Here is a 22,705-nt window from a genome sequence, read left to right as displayed (position 1 = left end):
CATCTCCGCTCCCTCTGTCATTACATATTTGCAAACACTGTTTAATCAGCTGATCTTTCGCTCTTTTCCTTTCTCATTCCCAACACAAATAAAGACTTTGTCCCACAGGCCATGTCTCTCTCTGCATCTTTTCTCATTCTCCTGTATCTGCAAGCATGCACTCCCTTTGTTTCCACGGCAACTAGCCAGTCATTTGTTTATTGTTTGCTGATTTTTTTTTTCTAACCCCACAACTGAGAGCAAACATTGGCATATGTACACATGTGCATACACACTGGTGATTCAGGTGTGGCAAGGCAGCATATTGTGGGTGGTAAATAGTGGGTTGCCATCAGTGGAAACTCACACACACTAACAGAAATAATTTTTTTATTGATGCTGTATGCTGGGAAATGAGGGGTGAATTAGAATAATGTATTTCAATTTTACAGAATCACCTATAAGAAAAATTATATTGCTTGTATATTGCTCTTTTTATCGCTGAAGAGGCTTAATAGAGTTCTTAGTTATATTTCAGTGAAGTATACACTTCAGCCACTTTTCCAACATTGACCTGAATGGTTCTTGTTGCGAACCATAGCGTTCTGTTCTGATCTGGGCCAGTTGGCACAGTCATGGTTTCTATTTCCACTGTGGTGCTTGAATGTATGTAACAAATACGTCAGTTGGAAACAGCGTGAGAGGTAAACATTGGAGCGAGTGCGCTATGGAGGATGATTGCATATTCCAGTTTTTAGGACTGCTTTTTACTCTGCTAAAGCACAGGAAAGACATTGAAAAAAGAAAAGCAAGGAGAGAAAGGCGAGAGGTTTACTATCATTTGCTGAGGGGTTGTGTATGTCACTGTACACGAACACACAGAAAGGTAAAATTTCCCAGACTAGCTAAAAAGGACATTTATTGACAAAATAGTATACGAGTAATATAATAATATTTTATATAAATTTTAATGAGCTAGCAAGCGTTATCTACCTCCATGATGAAAGTGTGTAGAAAAAATTATGTACAATAGCCCACATCATCATAAAATTATGCAGAAATGCCAAACATAATACATAATTTTTTAATGACATTTTATTAAAATCACCATAGTCAACTTTTCCAGCTACCCAGAAACAAATGAGTTACATTGGTGTTGGCAGATTAACCTACCGTGAGCCATCACGTACCGAAGCAATTCCATCTGCAAGTTTAACACGGTTAGCTAACCATGCCGAGAAGTCTTGGCAGAGAACGCTTTGTAATCTTGCCGTGATGAACCGAGCTCAAGTGGAAATGCTACTGGAACCGTATCTCACTGTGCTCAGAACTGTTCAGCCCGATGGTGGAAAAGCACCTAGAGTCTCAGAAAGAGTTCCCATTCCTTTTGACTAATGAATTTTAATGACTTTGATGACCTTTCCTGTAACTATTTATAGAGATTACTGGGGCATATTTCTATGCATTTCATATACCAATCCTTGCCATTAACATATTTTAATGCTTAAATACTTTTAATTTATAACTTTGAATGCAAATGTCTCCAATAAGGCAAAAAAAAAAAAAAAAAAAGAGAAAAATAATTAATGTAGCTCAATAGATGATTTGACAAGGCCAAATTTTACCATTCACAATCACAAGTATCACAAAGAGTACCGTACTTAAAAAGCAATATTATAAAATGTTCATTTTATTAAAGAAATTTCCATGGCTTTTCCATTATTTTTCAGATTGCATTTTTCAAGATGACTTTGCCAGGACTTTCCCTGATATTTTCAGGTTTTCCATGATCATGAGAACCTTGCTCATATGTTTCTTCTTAAATTGCTTAGGAGATATAATAATAGACACAAATGAGAGAACTGTTTACATAAAGCAGAATTATAGAGCTATACATTTAGAGGGTTGGGGAGTAATGGAATACATGTAATGGGATTACGTATTTAAAATACAAAATATAAGTAACTGTATTCCATTACAGTTACAATTTAAATAATTGGTATTCAAAAAGTGTGGTATTACATTCAAAAAGTATTTTGATTACTGAAGAGATTACTTTGCATTTTATTGTCATTTGTTTCATTTAATATTTAGTCCTTTCAGATGAAAACATTTATACATATTAATGACACGATCCAAAATGCATTTGAACAGCTAAAATGCTATTTCTAGCCATTTTACATGCACGTTACGATCGCATTTTTTTATCAAGTGAATTCACATTAGATCATAATTAATTTTTTTACTAGTAAGACCTTTGATATTAGGGCAAAAATCATATTCTTGATAATAATTTTTGTATTGTTTCCTATAAAAATATCAAAAAATCCTTAAAACAAGATCAATTTAATTGATCTTGTTTTAGAAACAACACTGCATAAGATATTTAGGTTTTACAGAGAATGTATTTTTAACATGTGTATTTTGTCTTACTGTACTGGTGGAGTTTTCATAGTGAAAACAAGTGAAAAAAATCTACCAGTGCTGAAGAAGTAATCCAAAGTATTTAGAATACATTACTGACCTTGAGTAATCTAACGAAATACGTTAGAAATGACATTTTACAGCACGTATTCTGTAATCTGTAGTGGAATACATTTCAATAGTAACACTCCCAACCCTGTACATATAATGTACATAGCAGAGTATTTTATGAGAACTGTTTTATTCCATGTCGAAATGTCTGACTTTTAATTGCAGACTTTGGTATCTTGGCAAATCTAAGCACAGTGCGTAACACTCTTAAGAAGACTATTCTCTATACGTGAGAGTTCTGTGGTCTTTGCTCAGAATCTGAGAAACGGGACACTTAAATGTATAGTCTAGGGTCAATACAAAATAGGCTCAATTGAAAACATTTGTGGCAAAATACTGATTACCACAAAAAAGCATTTTTACTTGCCCCTTGTTTTCTTAAAAAACCTGTTTCAAAAGTATAGCCACAAGACGTAATATGCATGTCAACATGATTTTAGCCTGATAAAATCACTAACTAACCATTTCTGTGTAAAGTTTCATCCAATTTTACAGCTTCGTTGCTATGACGATATAATGTCTACAAACCATAAACCCTTAAAGTTTTGATTTAAACATATTTACATCTCAAATGATACACACATTTTAAGAGATGAATTGTAAGTCACAATTCTTCCCTTAAACCCTCCAACAATTGACCTCATTCCCCTCCATTGTAAGTGCCTCACTGTTACCCCGATTTGTTATTTTCTTATTTTTTTTAAAGCAGGGATGAGTCCAAATAATTTTATGTGGTAATCAATACTATGCCACAAATGCTGTTGATTGAGATTCATTTGAATTGAACCTGAAACATTACTTTAAGCAGAAGTCTCCATTTGCTCTCCATTTAATCTCATTGCTGTCTAGGAGAAACAATTGAGATCTTTCCTACAGGCATAACGGTCATATTAGAATTTCATGAATTTCCTCCTGTCAAATTATAAGATGCGTAAACATTGTCTAGAGGCTGCCATATTCCCCTAGTTTTTCTCTCTCTGACCTTTATGAAGGTTGGCATGCACGAGGCCCAGATAGAAGCAACTTCTCAATATACTGTTATGCAGTGTGTGTGTGTGTATTCATCTGTATGTGTTTAAGTGTTCATTCTGTTTCACACAGAAAAATAGCATCACAGGATATGATGCACAGGACACATACTGCAGCATATGAGCTAGCCATGAAGACTTCGCAGTGCAGCCATCCTCCTGGCAAAAAAAAAAAACATGGCAGGAAGTTTTGGGTTTAAGAGATAGTTCTGTCATCATTTACTCTCCCTCAAGTCATTCCAAACTGTCTATTGGGGTGAAACACAAAAAGAGATGCAAATCAGAATGTCAAAGGTGCTCATTGAATGGAAAAAAACAGTTTGGATTATCTGTTTGTAATGGGAGTTATGGAAAGGAGAAGGTGAGAACTGGCTTTAAATTATAAACAACATTTAATTAAATGAAAAGACACACAAACAAACACACACGGGGCAGCTGCCCATAAACGCACTCTCTCTCCCGCACAACCGTCCGCAGTCAGCCTTTAGCCCTCTCGGAGGCTTGATTAGCCTGATAAGGGGCCCGGAGAGTAAAATCCGCCCTCCTCCTGTCCTGTCACATTCCTCCCTCATTCTTGCAGGCCAGGGATCCTCCGGCATGACGTACAACCCCCCCCCTTTCCCTTTTTCCTCTGTCTGCCGGCAGGTCATCCCCGCCTTCCTGAATCTGGGAGGGGACAGGAGGAGGGAAACAATAATGATTAAAAAAAACACAGTAAAATTTAAAAGAGAGGGAAAAGGCCAACACGGAGTGGCAGTGGGAGAGAGAGAGAGGAGAGAGAGATAGAGAGAAAGAAAAAAACACTTACTAACACGGTTCTCCGATACGCCGTAGTCTGGTCCTCGGCCACTCCTCCACCCTCTAGTGGACGACAACGTGCCTCCCCAGGTGGATCGGAGGTGGTCCTCCGGCACCTGGAGGACTGAATGCCCCGGCATGTTTTTGGTGAACGCTAGGGGTCTCCCCCGCCCCTGGCAGCGGTAACCGCTCCAGGCGGTTGGCTGGGAGCCCCTCCTCCCCTCAAGGTTGGCAGCCGTTCCTCTGCTTCCAGGCGGCCGGGCTCTTCTGTCCTCCGGCGGATGGCCGCGACTGCTCCTAAGGGGTGGATGGTAGCGGCGAGAACTCCACTACGGCGTATCCCTCCTCCTTCCCGGGTTTCGGCACCAGTGTAACGGGAGTTATGGAAAGGAGAAGGCAAGAACCAGCTTGACAATATAAACAATATTTAAGTAAATAAAAAGACACTACTTAAATCCATGAAGGACACATGGTTTCAGCTGCACACACTCCATAAAACATACAGAAAGCACCATTAGACTGAATAATTTCCCCCCATTATATGATGTTTATTTCAGGATGTTCCCAGATTTCATGAATATCTTATTCCATACTGTGGCAGGGCGGAGGGCAGGGCCGGGTCGTGATACTACACACCCGGTCCCGTATTAGGCTAATTATGCCTCCGTGAGGTTTAAAGGCTGACTGCAGAGGGCCGTGCGGGAGAGAGAGATCGTTAGCGGACATGTCCGTCATGTGTGTTTATGTTGTCTTTTAAGTTTACCATTAAACTATTATTTATACCGTCAAGCCGGTTCTCGCCTCCTCCTTTCCATTAATACGTTTACACTGGTGCCGAAGCACGGGAAGGAGGAGGGATACGCCGTAGTAGAGTTCTCGCCACTACTGTCCACCCCAACGGAGCAGCTGCGGCCATCTGCCGGGGGACAAGGAGCCCAGCCGCCTGAACGAGGATGATGGCCGCTGACCGCGAGGGGAGAAGGGGCTCCTAGCCGACCGCCTGGAGCGGTCAGGGCCGCTGCCAGGGGCGCAGGAGTCGCCTACCGGCCGCTGAAACGCAGCGGGGTTTAAGACCGCCGACCGCGAGCGGGGAGGGGCTCACTGGCGACTGCCTGGAGCGAGAGAACCGCTGCCAGGAGCGGAAGAGACCCCTTCTGTTCCCCGAGAATGCGGAGGGGTGTTCCGTCCGTCAGGGGCTGGAGGACTACCTCGGATCCGCCCGGAGAGGCGCGGCTGTCGTCCGATAAAGGGTGGAGGAGTGGCCGAGGAACAAGCTGCAGCTTATCGGAGAACTGGCGAGTAAGAGTTTTTTTTTTTTCTTCTCTCTCTCCTCTCTCTCTCTCTCTCACTGTAGCTTTGCGTTGGCCTTTATCCTCTTTTAAATGTTACAGTTTTTTGGGGGGTACTACACTGTTACAGGAAGTAACCCCCATTTTAATTATTTCTGTTTCCCTCCCCTTGTCCCCTCCCTCATCCAGGTATGGGGATGACCTGCCCTCCCCCAGGGAAAGAGGGGGAGGGGGTGTACGTCAGGCCGGGGGCTCCCCAGCCTGAGAGAACGAGGGAGGAATGTGGCAGGGCGGGGCCGGGTCGTGATACTACACACCCGGTCCCGTGACGTTTAAAGGCTGACTGCAGAGGGCCGTGCGGGAGAGAGAGATCGTTAGCGGACATGCCCGTCGTGTGTGTGTTTATGTTGTCTTTTAAGTTTCTCATTAAACCTATTATTTATATGGAAAAGATGGTTCTCGCCTCCTTTCCATTGAATACTTTACACATACATATAAGTGTATCAACTACAGGTACATACAGCATGGTGAGTTCTTGTTTTGGTCTGATGAAGAGCTGTATGTGAGAGTGAACAAACTCTGAGTCATATGAGGTTTGCTCTATGTAATCTGCACATGTTCTGTTTTCTCTTTATCTACTCATCAGTACACGAGATGGGTTGTTCACATTATCTGACGCGATACTTCACATGTTAGAATAAAAGCTCAGTGGAACATGAAACTCAGGTGATTCATGTCTGCTCTGATAAGCAGGGGAGGAATATTTATGTTGATTTGCTTAAGGCTGCACAATATGTGGAGTTTAATAAAGCAATAAGTCATGAGAGACTGTGTGCTACAGTGATTTTACCATGCTTAAGGGGTGTTCTTAGACACTTCACTTCATGTAGTGCCAAAAAACAACCCTTAACTGTGATAAAATCTCTGCAATGCAAGTAGATTGCTGCTTTTATAAAATGGCAGCAACAGCAATGTGATACACATCTACTGTACACCAATGCTCAATAAATAGTTACATTTACAGTGTCTCAAATGTATACACTAGGTTTTGCATTGTTTGGCCTTAAAAACAACTTAAATTCAAGAGTTTACAGTTGCTAAACAAAATAGCCACTTGGAGCATTAATATGGAATGTGCGGTCAAAGGTGTGCATTTATAGTAATTTACGGCATTGAACGTGGCTCATCCAATCAGAATTTAGAATCCGTTCCATGTCGAGCAGCTAACTTGATTAGTTAACTTAAAGCACCAAAATTAAAAATTCTCTCATCATGCCATCCCAGATGTGTATGACCTTCTTTCTTCAACAGAACACAAACAAATATTTTTGGAAGAATATTTCAGCTCTGCAGGTCCATACAATGCAAGTGAATAGTGGCTAGAACTTTAAAGGTCCAAAATGCTTATAAAGGCAGCATAAAAGTGAACTACACGGCGTCAGTGGTTTAATCCACATCTTCTGAAAAGATTTGATGTGGGTGAGAAACAGATTCATATTTTAGTCATTTTTAACAAAAAATCTCTCACTTTCTTCTTCATTTGTTTTTTGCGATTCATATTCTTTGTGCATATTGCCACCCACTGGACAGGAAAGGTAATTTATAGTAAAAAAGGACTTAAATATTGACCTGTTTCTCACCCAGACCTATCATATCACTTTGAAAGACATGGATTTAACCACTGGAGTCATATGGATCACTTTAATGCTGCCTTTTTGTCATTTTTGGAGCTTCACAATGTTAGTCACCATTCACTTGCATTGTATGGACCTACAGAGCTTAAATATTCTTCTAGAAATATTTGTTTGTGTTCAGCAGGAAAAACCAGACACATCTGGGATGGCATGAAGGTGAGTAAATTATGAGAGAATTTTCATTTTTGGGTGAACTATCCCTTTATTTGAATCATTTATGGGTTCTCACTCAAATATAAAGACTGAGAGAGGGATGTGTGAAAAGAAAAGGGGAAAAGGATGGGTAGATGGATGACTGAATGAGAATCATCTGCATTCAGCAGCAGAGATGATGAAGATGGTGGGATTGAATAAAGGAGTGGGAGAATGAGAGAGGAAGTGGACAGATCCTCCAGACAGAGACAGAGCATGCGTGGGTGACCTCTTGTGTATCTATTTACTTTTGTGAGGAGTGGAGGGAGTCAAGATAACAGCTTAAAGACAATGAACATGCATAAAGCACATATCAAAGACCACATGAGTGTATGTGCATGGGTGTACATGTATGATGTGACATTACATCTGTATGTGTGTGCATCTGTCAGCAGTTTATACAAAGGCAGCTAAAAGCTGGACAGGATGTGTTGAGGGATCTGCATGTGTCATGAATGTAGAACACGGTGCGGATGTTAAGCGCTTTGATGTCCATTTGCACAGGTGTCACAGACAATCATCTAAACGCATTCTCCTCTTCATCCAGAAAAAAAGAGATGTAGAGAGAAAGAGAGAGAGAGAAGTAAAGTAAAGGTTGCAATCAAACCAAACATGCCCAGCTGAGATGAATTATAGAAGGGAAAAAGCAAGAAACAAGAAATAAGGTTTAAGATGTAAATGAAACATGGAAGTAAAGGAAATATAAGTTAAGCTTAATCAACAGAATTTGTTGCATAATGATGATAACCAAATACTTTGAATCCTCCCTCCTTTATTTAAAAAGCAAAAGTGAATGTGTCCAGTCCATAAATGTTGAAATTTAAAAAGTATAGCCACAAGGGGGCCTGGGTAGCTCAGCGAGTATTGACACTGACTACCACCCCTGGAGTCATGAGTTTGAATCCAGGGTTTGCTGAGTGACTCCAGCCAGGTCTCCTAAGCAGCCAAATTGTCCCGGTTGCTAGGAAGGGTAGAGTCACATGGGATAACCTCCTCGTGGTCATGATTAGTGGTTCTCGCTCTAAAAGGGGTGCATGGTAAGTTGTGCATAGATTGTGGAGGGTAGCATGAGCCTCCTGTGATGTGAGTCGTCGCGGAGTCATGCACAATGATCCACATGTTAAGATGCGCGGATTGACTGTCTCAGAAGCGGAGGCAACTTCGCGTCGTGACCGCATTACCACCCCGGGTGTGCATTATTTTTCTAATAATTCAACGGCCCGTCGTCAATTATTCCTTACATATATATATAGCCACAAGACATAAACATCTTGATTAAAAACACATGATTTTAATGAGATAAAACACAATATCAACAATTATAACTTTGTTGTCATGGCGACGTAACGCTGATAAACCCTGTAATCTAACAAAACGCTGTTACGAATGTAAACGCCTAATTTTTTTACACTAAAATGTTATTGTGATACTAAAATGTTAAACACATATAGTGTTTAATGTCTTTGGGCTATACTTTTGAAACAGTGTGTAATTTAATGTTTATGGACTGGCCCCATTCTCTTCCATTGTCAGTGTCTTTACTGTAACTGCAGTTTTAGCTGTTTCTTTTAAATATACGAGGGACAAGTTGAATTTTTTTTTTGTGGTAATAAACATGCCACAAATGATGTCCATTGAGCTTAAATTATTTTGAACCCATAACATACAGTGACTTGAAGGTAAAAATATGGACTTGAATGGTATTATATGAGCATAAGGTGTGAGTGCAAAAGAGATGGGCATGAAAGCAATATAAATGTCAAGGATGCACAGACATTGTGTTAAAATAAGAAAAGAAAAAGAGGGGGAGAAAAAGAAGAATAGATGTGGATGGAGTACAGAAAAAAGGACACTTTCGCAATGTCACACATAAACCAAAAAAAATGTGTGAAGACATGATGCTTTTAGATGTGTCCCAAACACTATACACTTAAAAAATATACTATGCACTCAGCCATGTAATGTACTTAATGGATTTTTACTACATAGAAGCATTCGTCATTTAAAAGCTGGCAGAAGTGACATTTCAAGTGCACATGATGCATTGCCGCTAGCTTTAGCACATTAGCCAACCTCAGTTCAACACTTGTATCTTAAATAACATACTGTACATATTCCCACAACTTGGGGTGATGGTAAAGCATTCAACTCACATTCATTCTTTAGCTGCTAATTCTTTATTATTTACAATTGTTTTGTCAGACAAGCAGCGCCCCTTCCACTATTTACGGCAAGCCGCGAGTGCTGAGTGCATGAAGTGTCCAACATTCCACACTCCATATTGACGGTTGAGAAAGTGCATCATCCGGGTACTTCAAGTAACTTCTTTTTGCTGCATTTTCAGTGTAAACGTATTACTCACACTACTTCCATTACAAATTGGCGTAGAATAGTGCAGAAGTGTGAGGTTTGGGACACACCTTTTGTGTGTGTTGTTAATTTTTTCTAATAATGGCAGAAATGTTCACCAGACCACATACTGTAAATGAATAAAACATAAAGAAAATATAAATGCAAATACATAAGCTGTAATAGTGTATGTATTTTAGCTGCAGACAAAAAGTCTGATTTAAAAACCTCCAGCAGTTTGTGACTGCTTTTCATGTCAGGGTCTGCTGATCTTCTGGGACACCAGAGGGGCAGATTGTCCCTGAATACTGTAGGCTCCAACTGTCACGTTGGAAGGAAGATTTGGATGCTTTACATAAAATATGAAAGACAAAGTCTTCATTTTAGTTCAGTCAAGATTATTTTTTATATAATAGTGACATATTCCTCCATCTAAATCTCTCTTTCTCTATAACCTTTTTCATTCTAATTTCTTCCGTCTTCCCCTCTCCCATTTAAACTTTTTCTCACCTTCTCTTCTGAGTGAGGATTTTACTGATCTTTCTTTCCAACCCTTCTTTCTATTACCTTTCATATGAGCTTTGCAAAGCATCTCTGTAACCTGTAACCATCTGTCTTTCATTCTTTCTTTCTTTCTTTCTTTCTTTCTTTCTTTCTTTCTTTCTTTCTTTCTTTCTTATTTTGCACCTCTTTAGACCAGTGGTAATCTTGTCAATGAAATCACTGATGAACACATTTGTTGATGAAGGGTTTTTTGATTTTGACATTGATAACGAAGAGACGAAATAGGCGCATCATGACGACAATTAAAAGATTTTATTAAAGCATACTATTGATGAAAATATGATGAGATAAAAATGACACTGCAAAGTATTAACAGTGCAAGATAAGAAAAGGAGTAGAAACATCTATAGAATTTGGATATAGAAGAATCATTAAAACATGATTTGAATTACTATTGTAGCCTATATCCACAACATATACTGTATGTAATATAACAACTTACATCTGCACAGTGAAGTGAATATGTAGGTGAACTTGAATTAAATGATGCGCTAGTCAGAATATGCATAATTTGCGTTGAGTAACTTGCGTTGTGAATACACTGTTTCCGTAAGAAACACGCTACAAGTGATGCAATATCATTTCACAGGAAATTAATAAGTCTCTAAAGCATGAAGAATTTAGAATACAGTCTCATTTCTAAAAAGTAGCTAATACTTCATTCTATTCACTATTATTTTAGGAGCTCAGTTTTTTCACAAGGACAGAAGCCAGTATAGTTATATGTTTGATGCATTTTTAAATTAGAAAATGCTTATATTCAGAAAATATGAGATGACGAAATATTGACTAATTTTAAGGGACATTTTCATCAAAAGACTAAAACAATGACTAAAATATATATATATATTTTTTAAATGAACACTGCTATAGACCTCCTCCAAAAATCTAAGTTTATTGATCAGCTCATCTATCCCTCTCTTACCTTTTCTTGCCCTCCTGATCTCTGTGTCTCCAGTCTAGTCGACTTTTGCGGTACAGCAGGTTCATGTCACCACAGGGATGCTCCTCCTCACAGCCAATAACAGCACAGTGCAGCCACTGGCCCCGCCTCTCTATGTCACGCAGGAAATTCTCCACCGCCACATCCTGGGCGGAGCCAGAGCTCATGGTATAGGGGACCAAGCAGGTGCAGGGGGAGGGATTTTAAAGTTGCCCCCCTTTCAGTTACCTGAAAAAGAGAGAAATGCAGGCAGTAGATTTTTAGTTATCCAATATAATGTGCAATATTTCCAATATTTATGGTAATCTAAAATCTCAACGAAGTTAAGCTGGGTGGGGAGTCACATGACACCATGCGAGGATCGGACATGTGAACGGAGAGCTCTGCATACTTTGCTAGTTTTAACACTTTTAATGTCATAAACCGGTGAGAATTCGGTACACTGTTCCATAACTGTTCTAGGAGGACAATACGTCAAAGAAATGCAAGAAACGGTTACATCAGTGGAAGGCTGCTTTTGTACTGATATTCCCAGACAAATTGAGAATAGATGCTAAGGGTGGCCGTAAAACATTCACATGCCCACAGCAAGCGATGTCTTTCATAAAGTCAATGGAGTAAGTCATCTTGTGATCACTGAGCATTTGCTTGACAGTTTGAGGAAACTGAGCGCTTTTTTTTGGTGCTGGTTACAACTAGCAGCTGGAGTTTAGTAGAGTAGAGTAACACACCTTCAGGACAGTTTTATGGATGGATCTACATGCTCTTTGTACTTATTCCTCCTATTGGCCAGAGTTTGTTTTGTAGATAATTTTTTGCCATGTAATTCTGTCTCACAAAATTTGTGTAGAAACACAGTCCTTTACCAAAGTGAAGAAAAAGTGTGCAAGCCCCCAAAAGCAAAATTGACGCTTCACAGGATGTGTAAAGATCTTAGTGTTACAGATATTTGGAGACATTTGAACTCATCTGGAAGGGACTATACATTTGTTTCAAAGATTTACCCTAGAATTGATTTTTTTATGTATCTAAGTCCCTCATTTTATCAGTAGCTGATTGCTCATTTGGAAACATTTTAGTCACAGATCACACCCTGAAGTGTTTAGAGTGTTGCCACATATGGAGAAAAGGAAATCATATAATGGACGCTTTAATGTATCCCTTTTGCAAAATCCTGAATTCCAACCAATGTTAAAGGCTGAAATCAATATCAATATGGAGACGAAATGGTCCTCAGTATCCTCTGTGGGCGTGGCTTGCGAGGCACTTAAGGTGGTTCTTAGGGGCCGGATTATACAGTATGCGCTTTCATCAAAAATCCAAAGCACAAGAACTCGTGGAACTGAGAGGGAATATTAAAAGTGCTGAGGCACAGCTAAATGCCTAATGTCATCTAATGGCCTCAGACAATTGACCCAATTGAAATACAGATATAAAACTATTTTGTCGCGGAAGGTGGAGATTTGGCTATTCAGGGCAAGACAGTCAAGGGACAAGGCAGGAAAACTTCTGGCTAGATATATAAAACAGAGATTGTCTTCTACCATTCCCTAAGTGAAATCTGCTGGTGGAGAAATATTAACCTCAGAAATTGATATTAATAATGCTTTTAAAGAAAACTATCTTGATCTCTATAGTTCCACATCCTGATCTACTGAAGAGTATTTTAGAAACATTGTGGAACCATTAGAACTCCCTAAACTGATGGTTGAGCAAAAAAATTCTCTTGATTCTGAGATAAACTTGGAGGACCTTGGCGAGGTAATTAAGGCCTTGCCTATAGGCAAGACTCCGGGGCCAGATGGCTTTGCTACTGAATTTTTTAGATCTACAGAACTGGCTCCAATTTTGCTAGATATCTATACGGAATCATGACACAAGCCCGGATCAGTCTGATTCTTAAAAAGGACAAAGATCCAAGTGAGTGTAAAAGTTACCGTCCAATTTCTCTGATCCAGCTAGAACATTTTGGCTAACCGATTAAGTAAAGTTATGACATCTCTTATACATATAGATCAGGAGGAGTTTATTCGGGGATGTAACTCTTCTGATAACAAGGTGTTTGATATGGAAGAATAGGATTATCTTTTTAGGATTTTGGAAATCTATGGGTTTGGGTATACTTTTATTGTGTGGATTAAGTTACTTTATAGACACGCGATAGCGGCGGTTCAAAAGAATGGATTAATTTCTGATTATTAAAAACGTTAGAAAACGTAGTTTTCTATAAACTGGAGGAGGGATGCCATGCTCTAATATGCTTTACACAAAGTTACTTCTCAAAATCTTTTTCCAATATTCTCCTAAACTCTGGTGTTTTTTTTTTTTTATTGGTATACCAAGCATTCTCTTGCACTTTCTGTGAAGGTTTCCCATAATTTGGTAACACAAGTAGCTTTAATTCAGATATGGCTGAGCTGCATAAGCATGACAATAAAGGCAGCATGTTAAACCAAAACACCAATCATAAACTCATGCAAGCTCATTCTCTGATGCAGCATGAAATGTACAGGTATTAAAGCAGAGCAGAGCTGCCGAGAAGGACAGTCGCCAGAAATGTGAAATGTCTGCGGTTCTTTCTCAAGACAAACACTTAGTCCCATTTTGCAAACTTCTGAACTATTATACTGTATTTTGTTATACAAGTCATGTGTGTTCATGCTAAAAATCTTATACTGTGAGTATTCGGATGATGTACTTTTAAAAATAAAAGTAAAAAATATTAAATAAAACAGTGTACAAAGCTGCTTTAAGAAAGAAAATGGTATTATGGTGGATGTGGCAACTACCAAAAGTTCTGTGGAATGGACTGCACTTTACAAAAGTGGCTTTTGCCATCCTGCTATATTGTGTGAATAAGTACATTACTGTTGGACTCAGGTTAGCTAACATGCTAAAGCTAGCAGCAACTATGTGTTTGAAATTATGAGATATCCTTTGAAATGTCATACACTAGATGCCTAATTGTATTGTGTAAGTGCACAGTATATAGTACATAATTTGAGACACAGCTAACAGCTTTCTAGCTCATCGACATGAACAGAAAGTTCACCACAACTTTCTGCAAATGTCTGTTATAGTTTTCTATTTATCTTAAAATACACATATCTTAAAATTTTCACACATGTGCCACCAGAGATTGGCACTTACACATATACATGATCAGAGGTGGGTAGAGTAGCCAAAAACTTTACTCAAGTAAAAGTACAATTGCTTTAAAAAACATAATTACTCAAGCAGAAGTACAAGTAATAAAGTAAAAAATTACTCGGGCAAGCAAGTATCCAATAAAGTATAGTAGTACTCTCAAGTAGAGAGTAATTAGTTACTTTAACATATAACATAATGAATGTTTACTCTCCCATATTCCAGTACATGATACTCATTTAACATGCATTACAGAATGAATATTACTATTAATAATTATAATAAAAATTATTTTTAATAATAGAAATTGTCATCATTTTGTTCCAAACCCATATTAATTATTTCTTCCATGCATGGAGTGGTGGTGGTGTAGTGGTCTAAAGCACATAACCGGTAATCTGGTAATCAGAAGGACGCTGGTTAGATCCCCACAGCCACCACCATTGTGTCCTTGAGCAAGGCACAGGTTGCTCCGGGGGGATTGTCCCTGTAATAAGGGCTCTGTAAGTCACTTTGGATAAAAGTGTCTGCCAAATACATAAATGTAAATGTAAATGTGTAAATGCATCAAATTAAAGGGATATTTCATAAAAAAAATTAAATGCTCTCATTTTCCCACCCTCATGCCATTCCAGATGTGTATGACTTTCTTTCCTCTGCAGAACACAAATTAAGATTTGTAGAAGAATATCTCAGTTCTGTTGGTCCATAAAATGCAAATGAATGGTGACCAGAATTTTGAAGCTCCAAAAAGCACATCGAGGCAGCAAACAAGTAATTCATACAGCTCCAGTGATTTCCAGAAGCAATATGATAGGTGTGGGGAACAGATAAATGTCTATAACCTTATAATATTTAAAGTCCTTTTTTTTTACTATTAATTCTCCTCCCTGCCCAGTATGTGGTTATATGCATAAAGAGTTGAATCACCAAAATCTCAGGAAGAATGTGAAATTGGAGATTTTTTTGTAAAAAGGATTGAAATATTGATCTGTTTCTCACCCACATTTATCATATCTCTTCTGAAGACATAGATTTAACAAGTGTTATTTGAATTCCTTTAATGCTGACTTTGTGCTTTCTGAGCTTAAATGTTTTGGTACCCATTTACTTGCATTCTATGAACCAACAAAGCTGAAATATTCTTATAAAAATCTTCAGCAGTTCAGCAGAAGAAGAAAAAAAACACACATCTGTGATGGCATTAGTGTGAGTAAATAATACAAGAATTTTACATTTCCAAATTATTCGCATAAGATGTTAGACAGAATGCTAGCCTTAATCATCATTTACTTTCACTGCATAAAGTACTTTCTCCTATCACAGCTTAATATGCAGAGACAACTATAAGTAAGACAGAGGTTGATTTTTTTAAAACTGTAAACACTGTGTCTCTGTGGTGCTATAATAATATGTTTGTTTGAGACACACAACATTGAATCCAATGGAATTAGTTTGGGGCAGGACTATTAGTTTGTTCGATCAGTGGCAGATGGGGAGGAACTGTTTGGGAAATAGCGATGACGCAGAAATTACACATCTCAGCTTCAACTAAAGATTTAAATCTTCATATGTATCAGTAATGCACCTTCATCTTCATCACATCAGCCTGTAAAGGCCATGTACCATCAAGTTCTCCTCACTCTTTCTATAAGGAAGATCTGAGTAAGCATGACAGGTTAAATTAGCTGCAGGCCCCAAGGATGCCCGGGCAATGCCTGTGTAAATATATGTAGTTTGTAATGCAGCTTGTCACATGTAGTACACACAGGCTTTCTGGCAGGAGAGAGAAAGCAAGAGAAGAAGAGAAAGAGAGAGAGAGAGGGGGTGGGGAGGGAGAGTGAACAATCTGCTTGTTGTAGGGCAGATATTCTACAGTGTGTTTTGAATTTTAGCAACGGGTAGAGCAAGAGAGAGCTCTGATTGGCTAACATTGATACATCTGTCAACTGCTGTGCTTTTCTAGTGTTTTTCCAGAAGAGAGAGCAAAAGGGATAGATAGAAAGAGAGATGGGGAATGAGAGAGAGAAAAAGAGAGATAGAGAGCAATGACGAGAAGAAGGTGAGTGGGTTTATGTTTTAAGCTGAGTATGTTGCTGAATGTGCAGATACAGTATGTGCATGTGCGCAGAGCGCATCAGCAGTATTGCTGTGGAACAGAGGAATATGGAAGTGTGAATGCATCATGTTATAATTTTATGTCCTATTGTCAACAAACATATTTATTATATACACATACACACAGCACAATGACTCATGCACATCCAGGCACCCACTTATGCAATCATACATCACTAACATGTTCATTAACTCACTCACATGATCAAACACACACACAAACACGCAAATTATGCACACAAACAGATGTAGTCTACATACACGTATTTTCCTTTCCATTTTATTCCTTAAAGAAGAGCTATAAATGAAAAATTTATGAATTTATATAATTACTCATTAAACCAATGTCTGCAAGTTAAACGTCATAATAAATTAGGTCAGAGCTTACAGTAGAGAGGAGTTGGAGAGTAATAGAGAAATCTGACTTATATTCACTTGCATTTTTTTAACTTTAAATCTACAGCAAATGAAAAAGATACTGAGACTGATACTTTCCCAACAGAGAGAAAAATTATTTATCAACACAGATACTGAGCAAATTGATCAATGACCTAACAAAGACACTTATAATGTACCATCACAGAGACAGATGCTGTGCTCAACACAGGAATGGATGGAGCTCCTAATGAAAGTTTTGAAGCAATATATACTATGCAAAAGTTTTAGGCACTTGTGAAAAATTTTGCATAGTGAGGATGGCTTCAAAAATAATGCCATAAATCAGTTTCATTGATCAATTAACATAATACAAAGCCCAGTAATCAAAAAAGCTAAATCAATATTTGGTGTGACCTCCTTTGTCTTCAAAACAGCAGCAATTCTCCTAGGTATACCTGAACAAAGTTTTTCTTGGTTGTTGGCAAATATGATGTTCCAAGCTTCTTGGAGAATTCCCCACAGTTCTTCTATCTATTTCGGCTGTCTCAATTGCTTCTGTCTCTTCATCTAATCCCAGACTCGATGTTCCATGGGAGGCTGGCCATGACATTTGTTGCAGAGCACCCTGTTCTTCAATTCTATTATATTTGCATAAGGAATATTTGGGAGTCTAAAATGTATATTTCCTATTGATACACTAAAGCTGAAGAGGTAAATCAGGGGTGTCAAAAGTCCGGCCATCTCCAGACTTTAGAAATAGAACAGAATTTGGCTCGCTATGGAGAAATTATCTGAAATTCATATTCTGAGCACTGAATGTCGCTATCACCTGCAGCTACTATTCACAGCGCATCATTAAAAGAATTACGCAAAAGAATTACGCATTATTAAAAGGATTTACATCAGGTTAGATAATTTACTCATATACTTGTTCTTGCTATAATGTCCCGATATGTCACATCATACAACTGAGAAGAGCTGCAGTTGTGCGAGCAGCTGAACAGAGTTTACTGATAGCGCACAGAGACGCGTGAACTGAACATACTCTTCAAAAATAAAATAAAACGCGATCAAATTAAAATCATATTTGTAACGCAAGTAACAACAGAACAGAAGTTATAAATATATAGCTTTAAATAGTAATTCCTTGAAAATAAAGAGTGCTTCCTTGCATCACTTCATAAAGAGATAAAATGCAATCTGATTCTGATTATTGTGATGGGTCACACCCAACAATCAGTAACAGATTTATATGTTCTTGCATTGCCAAAAAGATCAAAATGTGAATAAATTAGTATAAAATTTTGTAAAAATTACATATCACTGTGTCATTATAAGAGTTCTTTGTGAGTGAAGTACCCTATCCTTAATTTACATGTAGGGCCTACAAGCATACCACAGAGCACAAATTATGATTAAAGCTTTCATAATATTAAGCGTACAATTTCAATCTAGTAGCATCTAGTCATTTTTTTTAATTATTACAGTGATGTGGCCAGTGGCACCTTATTTTTTTCTGCATTTGGCCCCCGACCGAAAACGTTTGGTCAATCTTGATGTATATAAATATCGAAGACAAATGTTTTTGTGAAACATCTTATTTGCCCTAAGACTTTGCACAGTACTGTACATGCAACCATGCTATTTACAAGGGTAAATAATAAGGGTACATAAACTGCTTACATCACTGTTTTGTCAATTTTCCCATCATCCCATCTCCTTCCTAATAGTCCTATGGAAGTTCACCTCCACGTTAGGAATAAGCCAAACTTCTGGAGTCACCAGTCATTGTGTATAGATATTTCTTGTTATTGAGCAAGTACTCAAAATACAAATCATAGTTTCCATACCTTTTGGTTAATGAATTTCCTTTATATTTTCAATGGCAACACTTTTCCAGTTGTTTGTGATTACTAGATTTAGAGGTTTTTAAAAAGCATTTTGTTATATTTAGCTTATACTATATTTTAAGGCTAAGTTTAACTTGAAAAATGTATATTCACTATAAAAAAAAATGCATGATTTTGTAAGAATTGTATTACATTTTCCAGGCCGGGAAATCAATGAAAAAATATATAAAATAAAATAGTTCATTGAACAAATTTTTTTTTTTTACAACAGTTTTGTTTCAGCTACCATATGGCTGTTTAGAATGTCAAGTTTATTGTGTTCTCTACAAAAAAACAAAAAACAAGCAAAAAAATAATTTACAAAGACAAAAGAGACTATCTGCAGTATTCTATCAAGGAAGGACAAAGTTTTCTGGACTGTCTAGTCCTTCTGACCTACCCCTATATCGCACTTACTGTTTTGCTCTTTCCATTAGCAACAGCAAGGACAAAATATGCTTGTTTCCTATTCCTGTTATATACCTAACTTGAAGTGACTTGACTTTAAGCCACCAACACTGAAACCGATCAAACATTCTCTATCCTCCACTTAATATTTCTATAGACTCTCTTCTCTATCTTCCCCTGTGCATCAGGTTGTGGTTGGGGTACAGGTCTGCTCATCACACCGTCTTGAAAGGTCTGTATCTTGCTCACCATCTAATCCCATGAATCGCAAACTTTTGATTTTCACTCATTCCATTACACTATCTTGTTATCTGCCCTTGCCCTCTAGGCACATCTCAGGATGAACTGCACGCTCTTTTCAGTCTTCCCAGAAAACAGCATTTCCTTAATTGATCTTTAAGTGATTGTACTTTTACATGGCTCAATTTCCTCCCACCCACTATGCCTCTCCTTCTCCTCAGCACTCCCTTCCATTGACTTTCCCTGACATGTCCACATCCACCATGAACTCCACCCTCTAAACAACATTTGATGCCCTCTGTCCTGTATTCTCAAAGACATCTTGCAGCCACTGGAAGAGTTAATGGCTCTTTGAGATCCATGAGAAGAAGACTGTGTGCAGTAAACCTACAAACAACAAATCAGTTAATTACAATTGCAGAAAAACAAGAATAAAAGACGACTCAAAAAGACAAAATTGTCAGCAATTCAATGATCACAGAAACAATTGCAGAAACTATTTCCCAAGACCTGTCTGTCTTTTAAGTGCAATACACTCATTCAGCACTTTATTAGGAACACCTGTACACCTTCTTATTTATGCAATTATCGAATCAGCCAATCGTGTGGCAGCAGTTCAATGATTAAAATCATGCAAATATGGGTCAGGAGCTTCAGTTTAGATAACCACTCTGTACAATTGTAGTGAGCAGAAAAGAATCTCAGAATGCACAACACATCGAACCTTGAGGCGGATGGGCTACATCAGCAGAAGACCAGGTCAGAACCTTTATTAGCACCATAGTGTTCAAAATAAAGTGCTCAGTAAGTGCATATTCATCCAGTGATGAAGTGTGGAGTGTTTAATATTTTCTTGTAGGTTGCTGGGGCATCAAATGTACAGTGCTTCTTGAACAAAGATTGTAATGTCCAATACTTACAGAGAGGCAAGATGAAAAATAAATAAGTGTTAAACCACAAATGGATTCATAAATTAACCATAAACCGTTTACAGTATAATACCAATGTAAGTGCCTGCATATTTCCAGAGCTGGCAGCTCAGCTTTGGGATATAAAGTGCAATGATGTGTTTGATAGCCACAACCACTAATAAAACGTAAGGCATTGTGAAAAAGAGTATCCACGTTTTTTTAAGTGTTGCAATAATGTCCAGCAAATCACCCCTCAAATCCCTTCCGCCAAAGACCTTAAAGCATACCACAACTTTCTCCATGAATTTCCTTCTGACGTCAAATCATCAATCAGAAAATTATATAGATTCCAAAATTAACAGTCTGTAACCAATGCAAGCTTTTTTCACATTCTCATCCTACTCTATCCTCTCGATCTCCACCCGCAGCCACACTCGCTGCTGATATATGACTGAAATACAGGGGCAAAGTGAAACAGTTTGAAAATGGCTATCATATGCAACTCACTGTTAACCAACTTGGTACAGTCACCCTCTCCTCTGATAACCTCATTTGAGACTGTCTCACATGAGAACATCCTCCAGGTCCTCTAGTTTTTTTTGCTTTCAAATAATAGAACTGATTTGTGTATACATTTTTAAATACTTCTTCTGCTTGGAAGAGAATGGAAGTGAATTAGTAGAATGGAGTCACAAAAATGGTCAGATCAACTAGCCTAAGTCTCCAACGGCACTTAAAAGATAAAATCTCAAATTCACTTTAACTCAATAGAATAGGGAAACAAATAATGAAGCCCATTTTGATATCCCTCTTTTGCACTATACATTTCAACTTACATATTGTATCTATTAACTTTTGAACTAGAAGCTTATGCCATAGGCTTACTCAACACAGGTACTGTCATACATATTCATATTACATACCGATCAATTCACATACAGTATTCATGAAACACATATGAGAGCTGTGGATCTGGGAAGATGGGTTTGTTTTGCTGTCTGTAAGAGAGATACTTGAAAATGGGAATCAATGCAAGATCCCCTCTCAGATCTAACTATGTTTAAACAGGTAAGATTTGAGGGGAAGGAGAGATATCAGGAGAATTCTCAAGAATTGTATGCTTGTGTACCAGCCAGGTCTCCTAAGCAACCAAATTGGCCCAGTTCCTAAGGAGGGTAGGTTCACATAAGGTAACCTCCTCGTGGTCATGATTAGTGGTTCTCGTTCTCAATGGGGCGCGTGGAAAGTTATGGGTAGCATGAGCCTCCACATGTTGTGAGTCTCCACGGTGTCATGCACAATGAGCCATGTGATAAGATGTGCGGATTGACTGTCTCAGAAGTGGAGGCAACTGAAACTTGTCCTCCGCCACCCGGATTGAGGTGAGTAACTGTAACACCACGACGACCTAAGTAGTGGAAATTGGGCATTCCAAATTGGGGAGAAAAAGGGGAGAAAAAAATAAGGAAAAAAATTATTTGTATGCTTATTGTTTTGCGTGGCAAGATTACATGAACATGCTTCTCAAAAACATTTTTCTTTTTTTTTTTGGAACTCAAACATTGTACCCAAAACAGAGACTGATGCCACACTCAGCAGAGAACAATACTTTCCACAACACAGAATATGATCCTATTCCTATGCATAACAAAGAGCCTGACAAAACACAGATATTGTTACTTTACTGAGCACAAAGACTAATTCCAAACATAGCATCACAGATACAATTTCTAACTCAACAGAGCAAAAAGTGACAAAGCCAAACTGTTCCAAACACAAAGGTAATGTAAAATGATCACAGCAACAAAACAGCAGTTTTGAACAACACAGAGGACGGCTATATAATGCATTTAATCATGTCCTCGGACCCACCAAACCACACATAACGAGAACATGCATCACAAAATGAATGAGGAGCCGTTTGCAGAGGTTGCGTTCCTGCCTTCCAAAACAGTGAGGAGTGTAGCAATGGAAAAGCTCCATACATTGAAGGTGAATGGTGACTGAAACTAACATCCTCCCCTAACCTATCCTTTTGAGTTTCAATGAAGAAAGAAATACATACAGGTTTGCAACAACATATAGGTGAGAAATAATTACAGAATTGTAATTTTTAGGCAAACTATCCCTTTAAGATTTTAAGTCAGTACTCACCAGTTACATTAAAACAGAATGCATTAACAGATGAAATCCAAAGAACCATGCTGCAAAATCAGTTATTATGTATATTGAAAACATATGTT

The 22,705-nt window shown here is 38.2% G+C and overlaps 1 protein-coding gene across 2 annotated transcripts in view; it reads right to left on the bottom strand.

Annotated features, from left to right (window-relative positions):
• LOC127629647 (neuronal tyrosine-phosphorylated phosphoinositide-3-kinase adapter 1-like) overlaps positions 1-22,705 on the bottom strand; it is a 69,178-nt gene that overhangs the window by 20,857 nt on the left and 25,616 nt on the right. For both annotated transcript variants that reach the window (XM_052106787.1, XM_052106796.1), the window contains exon 2: positions 11,354-11,599. In XM_052106787.1, the coding sequence (XP_051962747.1) occupies positions 11,354-11,538 (185 nt within the window). In that variant the 5' untranslated portion in view covers positions 11,539-11,599. The remainder of the gene's footprint in view (positions 1-11,353; positions 11,600-22,705) is intronic.

Source organism: Xyrauchen texanus, chromosome 3, assembly GCF_025860055.1.
Source record: "Xyrauchen texanus isolate HMW12.3.18 chromosome 3, RBS_HiC_50CHRs, whole genome shotgun sequence".
NCBI classification, from domain to species: Eukaryota; Metazoa; Chordata; class Actinopteri; order Cypriniformes; family Catostomidae; genus Xyrauchen; species Xyrauchen texanus.
The sequence above is the reverse complement of the archived record's forward strand: the minus strand, read 5'-3'. Positions and strand labels throughout refer to the sequence as shown.